This window comes from Nematolebias whitei, chromosome 20, assembly GCF_014905685.2.
Source record: "Nematolebias whitei isolate Nwh7 chromosome 20, NemWhi1, whole genome shotgun sequence".
Classification (NCBI taxonomy): Eukaryota; Metazoa; Chordata; class Actinopteri; order Cyprinodontiformes; family Rivulidae; genus Nematolebias; species Nematolebias whitei.
The window spans coordinates 18,353,456-18,362,797 of record NC_056517.1 but is presented as its reverse complement, the minus strand read 5'-3'; the positions used below and the strand labels follow the sequence as shown (position 1 = coordinate 18,362,797).

Below are 9,342 nucleotides of genomic sequence, written 5' to 3'. Positions count from 1 at the left end.
TATGGAAAATTACAGCACCTCTATTCCTGTAACTTCTCTGCTGTTTTGCACCTCAACCAGTTCGGACCGGTTTTCGTGGTACTTTCCAGAACTTGTTTTGTTTGCTCAAGGATGTGTCCTCATGTGTTTGCTCAAAGGTGTGTCCCCATGTGTTTAGCTGAGGTCGAACTCCCTGACTTCTTGTTCAGACATGTTCACTGTTGCATGAGGCCTCTTTAACTTTACCATTTCACAAGTAAAAGTAAATCACACAATTATACAAAAATTTATACAATTTCTTAAAGATTAATACTTCCATTACTTGATTATTTGTTGATTATGAATAAACAGTAAAACAGCTTTGGTTGCACATTATAAAAGCAGTAAAACACTTTTGGTTGCACATTATCATTACTAGCTGGTTTTAAAGCAGGAGTACAGTCCTTCTGTTCTCAGCTGCTGAGGAGAACTTTGATCAGGCTTCACCTTTATTAAAGCTGGTCGTCTGTCATGCTTTACCACTACAGACACCTGGTTTATTGACAACACTAAAAGGACAATAACAACTTTTGTATTCAATTATCCTGCAGACCATTTCAACATTTCAGTATTTATTGATGACTTTGGCAAATAGCCAGTGAATAACAGATACGTTTAGACTTATGTACCTTATTCCTGGGGGTTCTACTGTAAAAAATAATTATGGGTACAACTTCCTGTCAGACACCGAAAATAGCAATACGCATTGGCTAATTGTGGTAGTGAAGCGATCCCTCCGCTCCACAAATTCCTACAAGCTCCGCCCACCCCAGACAAAATTGTGCACCATGGGTGACTGAGCCTTTTGTTCTGCTGCTCCTCATCTGTGGAACAACCTCCCAGACTATCTAAAGATACCCCAGACTACAGAAAGTTTTAAGAAAGGACTGAAGACCTTTTTATTTGAACAATTTTATAGTGTTAAAATGTATTTTTAATTCTGCAGTTTTTATAATATTTTTAGTTTTAAATTTTTAGTCCTTTTTTTAGTCCATGTTTTATTCTCTTAGATGTTTTGTACTGTAGCACTTTGCAATTGCAAATGTAAAGTGCAGTACAAATTGAATACATTATTAGAATTATTGTTATTGAAGCATGGACCGCGGTATATTTGAAAATAATTTGCATTCAGTTTAGCAGATAAAATGCTGTTTTCGTTTTGTTCACATTTATTTAACAACCGTAAAGTTTACCAACAGTCCTGCAGAGTTCAGGTACCTGTTGTGCTGTTCGCAGCAGCATGAATAACCAGACCAAACTAAATCAGTGGCTACAACCAAGGGTGTCAGAAGCATTTGTTATGTGGGGGGGGGACACAGTTTGTGTGTGTGTGTGTGCACGTGCATGCATACAAGCACACACACGCACCAGTGTGCAAAAAAGTGTACACTTGTGTACAATAAAAGCAACATTTCACCAAGATTTCCTTATTTTAATTACACACATTTAAAGCATGTTTCTCACCAAGTTTGTGTAAATTCAGCTGTGGGGTTTTCAAGACATTTCAACTTTAATGGACTTTAACACACAGCGTCAGGTCAGCACTATTTGTGTTTATAGAGAAATAAAAAACATCATCACTAGATATTGTTTTTACTTGTGTTCAACAATACTCATCTAAAGGATGCCTGAAGTCGTGCCCATAATTCATGCAAGGCAGCATAGGTGCTAGGAATAAGGTGGATAGAATACTCCTAACCAAGCATTTGGTATCTTAGTCGAGAGGTGATTACAACAAAATAATGTTGCTGTTTAGATAACTGTAGCCGACTCATTCCATATAGTGGTGGATTAAATGTAAATTGACCCAGTAATTCCCTGAATTATAATTAATCAGTAAAAAAATGCGAACTTACCTTTAAAAAGTTCAAAAAGATTCTTGTTTTCACTTAAAGTTTGCATCACTGCAAGGAATAATTGGACAAAGCTCATTAATACACACTTTTAGAAGATTATCAAATGCAGAATAGATCAATAAAAGTAATTTACCTTCTGAGTAAGTTTTATTTAAAAGCCTATCCATCAGCTGCTCAGTTAACTGAAAAATCTGTGCACATAAAAGTGATATAAATACATAATCTTGTTAATAATTTTCAGACAAGTGTATTTTAATGTATTTGTTTTTACAGCAGTGCTGTAGTGAACTAATGCACATGTAGTAAATTTTGCAAGTTTTCAGGTAATTCAGTCTCACAAAAAAACAAAACAAACAAACAAACAAAAAAAAAAAGCATGAAGTTATTTTAAGCCAGTGGTTCTCAAACTTTTTTTTTGTCAGACCTCCTTCTTTGGAGCAAGACAGTTGACCGCACTTTTAATCACTGGCTTAAATAGGCAGAAGGAACAAGCGCTGCCCCTTTTGGTGCTACAAATATCAACCTTATGTAGTGGCAACTTGCGTTTAAACTCAAAGTCTCTGAAGGTATCATTTTTGAATGTTGACTATCTGTTTAATATAAATAAAATAAAATAAAAAAGCCTGGAGCTGTTCTTCAATGTAAGTATTTTTAAAAAACATTTCAATTGTTTGGTCTTCGCATGTCATACCAGCAAACTCAGAAGGGACGAAAAAGGTGACAAATCTAGCGCCTGTAGTGAGGGAGGTCTGCCACACTCTCTTGCTCTTATTTATTGCCCTACTAATCAGCAAGAGCAGATGTTTTGATCGATTAACCAAAACTCTGGTGTGTCGCGTTTCATTGGCATCAACGTTATGCGTTAGTTTTTAGTTTTCTCATCTTATGACAATGACACATTATCGTACAGCCATACATGGATGCATTAGAGATAGCCTTCCCAAAATTATTTGCATTGACCAGAGTGACATTGTAGGCTAACGTTAACGCACAATTCACTGATGTTAGCTGATCCTGACATCATTACATGTGACAAGCTTTCCGTTATGTTTAACGTTATGTAGGAAAAGGTAATGGATTACACACAACACTGTTAAAGTAGAATAATTTTTTTGCCAAATCAAGTCCCAACTTAAAAAGCATATTATATAATTGGCAGATAATGAGACTTACCTCAAAATTAACAGTGTTTGTCTAACATTAGAAGTGACTACCGGTAGTTATAACACAGACCAGTTTCCTTCATCCATGGGAAAGATTTCCCTATTGTCTATCTTGATTGTGACTGCCCAAATGACTGGTGAAGATGTTCTATTGTAGACAGAAACCTTGTTTCTTAAAGTCCAGTTAATGGGAATTATGCCATCTACCACGCCTCTGAGCCTCCCACCACGCCCCCGAACAAAACGCTTCAGATCTACATGATTCAGATAAATTACATTTTGATTGAAATCGGCAAATTTCGCTGAAAAGTGACATGTTTGCAGGTATGGCATGTATTGTGTCTTTAGAGCCATTTTTGATACGGCAGCCATAAAAAGTCAAAGTACACAGAAACTAAATTAATTGCCTGGAAATGATGATGTGACTCCTCAAGATATTAATGACAGCCTCAGTTTACTATTTTTGTTTATAATCACCATGACTTCAAAGATAATGTGATTAACTTCCATAAAAGGTGAATATGGAAGATGACATGATTTGAATATATCAGACTCATTGGTTGTAATGATATACGACCATACCAACCTGCAGGGCTTGAAGATCAGGTTTCCTTCCTTCCTGTTTCAACTTAGGCCGCAAAATGTTTTTCATGATCATCTGAGGGATCCAGGAGAAACTCAAAACATCTGGGTTTGTGTAGCTCTGAAAAAAACATATTTCAACGTTTTTAAAATGCTATTTATTTGTTAGGTTTTTTTTATTATTATTTTATTAGGTTTAACACTTACAAAGTAGCTTATGCAATGCTCTGAAGAAAAAATGTGGTTTAAAATTCTGTCTAGTGGTACGCACTGCTCACAGACATGGCAGAGGTACATTGCCAACCTTGGACTGAAACACAGAGTGAGCAGAGACAAACCTGCAAGAAAAGTATATTTAAAACAAGTTTTCATTAAAAAATGCTGCATCTTCAATTCTTAGATTCTTATTCATCTGTAGATTTTGTATCATGTGATTAGAGATAAGAGGATGTCATTCTCACCCACTACTGGTTCGATTGCATGAGCCTGTTTTAAGTCCATAAAAACCACATGGGGCACTTAATAAAAAAAAAGATAACAAAAAGGTTATTACACTTCTATATAGTGGCAAAACAAGCATTATGAGCCAAGATTAAACAAACTGTTGTGTATACTTAAAATAAACTGAAAAAGTAAAAAGTGAACTTACCAAAATTGCTGATGGCACCTAAACAAGTGCAAAACAAACATTTTGGAATAAATATTGTGCGTGCTGGAAACAAACCTGGGTGATCGTTATCAGTAAAATTTAGACCTATGAAAGATTAGATAAGATGAACATTACCTTGTGGGAAAATATCCTTCATTTTCTGTGGGGGGGAAAAAAATAACATTCACACATTTAATATACAATTAGTGAATATAATTTTTGTTTATCAACATCTCTATACAATTTATACAATCTCTAGTCGGGTTGCAGAGGCAACAGGTCCAGGATAGAAACCCAGACATTCCTCTACCTAGCAACACTCTCCAACTCCTTCCAACTCCTCCTGGGGGACTAAGGCATTCCCAGACCAATAAAACATACACAATCCAATAAAACAAACACAATCCCTCCAAAAAGTTCTGGGTCTTCTCTGGGGCCACATCCCTGGGGGATGTGCCCAGAAAACCTTCAAAGGGATGCATCCAGGATATCCTAATCAGATGCTCAGACCACCTCAACTGACTCTTTTTGATGCGATGGAGCAGCAAATCTATTCCAAGCTCCCCTCATCTCGAAGGTTGAGCCCAACCACTCCACAAAGAAAGCTCATTTTGGACCCTTGTATCTGAGATTTTGTTCATTCAGTCATGATCCATACAGAAAAACAGGCATTACTGTAATTGCTGGTGTACAAGCCACTACTTTTTTTCCACAATTTGTACACCGCTGTTTATAGGCAGAAGTGGCTAATTTGTGTTTTTTTTTTTTTTTTTTATATAATTTTTATTTTTACATTTTATTTTGACAAGACTTCCTGCCATGTTTCGGCAACTTTCTGCTGAATAACATTTTCTTTTGACAGAGCCGGGTGCTCATGTGGCTGCCCAGTACCCATCCCTCTTGGGGGCGGGCTTTTGTGACACAGAGTGAATGCCTTAGGTAATCAGATGTACAAAGCCTCTTGCTCAGGGTTTCAAATGTCCTACTATAACTCCACCCACTCTGTCATCATGTAAAATAAAGTGCTACTGTCATCCTTGTATGTTCCCATACAATGGCAAAATTGGTTCTCTGCATTTACCCCATCGCACCTGGGATACACCCATATGGAGCTGTGGGCAGCTGTGTAAACACCTGGGGAGCAATTAGGGATTAGGTGTCTTGCTCAGAGACACCATGACATGTGGGAATGGCTAGGGATCTAACCTGGGACTTTCGGGTCCCGAGTCGGCTGCCCTACCTCTACCCCACCTCAGCCCCCAGACCAAAAGTCTAACCTTAGACCCAATGAGGTACTCTCGAGGACCATCCCCAAATATAGACGTGCATTAACTTCTTCAGACTGTTACTGTATTTTGTGCTTCATGCACAGACTTATTTATCTGCAGCGATCATGGAAAATACATGGAAACAGCTGACTGCTGAGAGTGAGACGAGGCAGTGTGTGATCACGTTTTTCTGAGCCTTGAAGAGGACTTTAATTCACAGGAGGACGAAGAACAAAGCGATGAGTGACTTTTGGTCGACTACTGGTGCTTTTATTTTTATTTTTTTAAAGCTGTGTTAAAGGCATTTTTCAGAAAAAAAAAACATTCATCGGATGTTTTTTTTTTCATTCAACCTTTATTTAGACGGGTTAATCCCATTGAGCCTCGAGAACTCATTTACAAGAGAGACCTGATGTTCCTCTCCTCCTGGGTCATGGCATGGGCTCTGCCGAGCAGAAGTCGTCAAAATTTATTTTTAAGCAGACAAGTCTGGTACATATTTTAATAGAAGTTTTAAAATTCGTTCTGTGCAACATCTTTTTGTGTACGGTAAATATGTGTTTAAATACCAATATCTCATTTAAGCTCACATCAGAACGAATGAAATCGAGCGGAGGAGACATGCTTGTGCTGTTGTTTTTGTGCTATTGGTGCTTTGCGTATTCTTAGTCTTGTGTATTTTTAGTTTAGCGAATGTAGTATATTCTTAGTTCATGACTCAGATCTTACTCATGTTAATCTTTACAAATTGTTTTTGTTGGGATGTAACTGGGACCCTGTGTATATAGTTATGTCCCACATCATGTACCACGTGTGGTGTGTATGACAAATAAATCTGACTCTGATAAACGGGAGGGGCTCTTCCCCCTTCTTCCCTCCTCCTCCTCATGTTGGCTCCGCTCAGCCGAAATTACATCAAATTTATTTAGAAAGTACATTTGAAAACAGCAGCTGTTACCAAGTGTTTAACAATAAAAATCAAAAGGTACTAATTGAATTAATATTTCCATATTTTACCAGTACTACCTATGCGACTCCCTTGCTAAGGGTAAAATTGACCTGCATATAATTTTTAAATAATTTAGGTTACATAGGTGTTTGGCACTGTTCGGTCCACTGATTATGCTTAGATAGTTCTTGTGTTCATTTTGTAGATTGAATGGTTTTAACCATGAGTCAGATAGCGAGGCATCATGAAGACTTACGACGATCATGCAGTCTGCTTGTATGTTGAAAGCAAGCTATAGTCTATGAAATGTCATCCAGTGGCTGATTCTTGTACTATAACAAGGGACAGGGAAGGGAAGTCTGAGATTGTATCATTGTATGTTCCCATATAATGGCAAAACTAGTTCTCTGCATTTAACCCATCACACATGGAATGTATGCAGGTGGCACAGTGGGAAGCTATGTAAGCGCCCAGGGAATAATCGGGGATTAGGTGTCTTGCTCAGTGACACCATGACATGTGGGAATGGCTGGGAGTTGAACTGCGACTTTGGGTCCCAGGTCGGTTGAGTATGAATCCAGCTCAACAAGCTTGACAAATCTGTAATAAAATATTTTAACCAACACAAGCAATTTATTGCTCACCTTTACATGTTCCGATGAACACAAGTGTTTCTTGAAAATAGACACCCCGAAAAATCTGGCGGAGCAGACCTAAAAGAAAGAAATTAAATGACCCATAAGTGATGGAGACACTAAACTATGGACAATTTGTTGTCACAATCTGCAAGATGTTTACTTAGTCTATGTTTACGCTGCAGGTCCTAATGGTCCATTTCAATTTTTTACCCAGAGCTGATTTTTTTGGCATGGCCTTTCACATTATCATTAAAATGTAACCTCTGTCAGACTGCAATGTGAACCTTTAATCGTTCTGAAGTGATTTGCATGAGCAAATCTTGCTTCTTAATGACTCCTCTGGTGCAGAATTATTTTTGGAACGGGAGCAAAAAAAAACTTGTATTGATCCCATCACTTTAGTTTTGATGCAATCTGACAATAACATTTGTATCATATGTGGCTGTAAATTTTCATTTACATAAATTATAATTTTCCAGGGCTTTGTTCTGTAGCTTTAGCAAATTTTAAAACTGCACAAGATTGGTATCATTATTATTAATACTTGGACTGATCCGCTTATCTCTACCTCATTGATGTAAAAGTAGTATGAAATGTGAAATGACCGTTCAGACTGAGGTCACTTTGAAAAACATTGGATGTATCTAATTCTGTACCACACATGAAAAATACCTGTGTTCATTCATTCAACCTTTATTTAAACAGATAAATCACAATGAGCCTCGAAGACTCATTTACAAGTGAGACCTGTTTGGACAGACAAAAACAGTGGTTAACTGAACACAAGTAGGAGTTGGAGGCAAAAAAAAATTCCTATCAGACTTTTTTTTTCCTTGCCTGAGGAAAAAAAAACCTCTAATATTAAAGAAACACCTCGCACAAACAGCACAGTGACGTAGACATTCTGTAAACGGAGACGAGAGCGGTCAACAATGCTTATAGATGCACTCGAGGTCACTGTAAGAGTTCTGATAAGATAATCAGTCAATGTCCTCTGGTGAGATCCATAAACATTCTCGAGGTATGTCGAGAAATGGCCAAGAATAACGTCTATGAGAATCCAAGAGTCCTGAAATGATGACACAAAGTTTATTCGGCTGGTTCATCTGGTTATCAGTTGAAAATTCCTCAGGGAGGGTGGTGAGCGTCAGATCACATGTTCTCCAGGCGAATTCAGATAAGGTGGCCTTCAAGACCAGCCAAGGGAACCAAATTCAGATAAACACACAGTTGTTTTGGGGACAGGCAGAACTTAATGACATCTACTTTGAGTCTATGTTGGTCGACTCGGTTCCGAAATGTCTAAAATACATGGCCACACCGAAGGAACGTGACTGAGTAAAATCCCCAAGATCTGATCCATTCAGCCCAAAGCATTTGAGTCTGGGTACTCGGGACAAGAACCAAGCCATCATAAAGGCAAGCATTTACTATTTGTTACTATTTACCATGTGTCATTTACTACTATGAATTAATTCACTTTAGAGATTCTCTTTGTGGTTAACTACTTTTATAAACTACCTACAATGTTGCTGTCCATCATCATCAATATTTTTTTCAGTAAAATCTGTATTAAATTTAAGATGTGTGAAATGTGTGAGTCACATCCCAGAGAGTGTGTGTTTCCTAATGTGAAAATGGGTTTTTCATGTTATTTTACTGTTCTGATTGAGTTTGGATTCATTTATGTTAAAGTCTCTATTATTTATAAACCAACACCATGAGTCAGAGACTGTTTGTGGTAGGTATGAGGGGAAGGAAAGCACTGTGAAGGTGGTGATATTATTGGGTGGAGCTTAGCTTTGCTTAGCTCTGTATAGCATAGCTCTCTGTAAATTACCATTCTCTTGCACGATCTACTGCAGATAAATCTTTAAAAAAATGTGCGGACTTGAATTTACTGGATTTAAATTTAATGGAAGCCAATTCTGCTAAAGGTTTTCAAAATAGAGTACAGGTACAAAATATCAAGTACAGGTAGAAAAATCTAACAAATTTAAGTCAGGACCTCTGGACAGATTCTTCTTTTTTGAAACGTTTCATCTTTTACTCAAGACTTTTTCAGTCTGAAGCGCTACAACAAACTCAGTCAATCAATCAATTTTATTTATAAAACACCCTTCATACTAAAAGCAGCTCAAAGTGCTGTACAGAATTATAAACAATAAATCTACAAAATAAAAGCAAACAACACACACAAAATAAAATAAAATAAAATT

At 37.3% G+C, this 9,342-nt stretch overlaps 1 protein-coding gene across 1 annotated transcript; it reads right to left on the bottom strand.

The window, feature by feature from the left end:
* Positions 1-1,874: 1,874 nt before the first annotated feature.
* Positions 1,875-7,198, bottom strand: LOC119426285 (the record flags this gene model as incomplete). The annotated part of the gene is given in 8 exon segments (XM_037693840.1): positions 1,875-1,922; positions 2,008-2,065; positions 3,624-3,740; positions 3,827-3,957; positions 4,081-4,137; positions 4,269-4,286; positions 4,404-4,428; positions 7,130-7,198. Coding segments are annotated over 8 exon segments (523 nt in total), but the record flags the coding sequence as incomplete, so codon positions are not given.
* Positions 7,199-9,342: the final 2,144 nt, after the last annotated feature.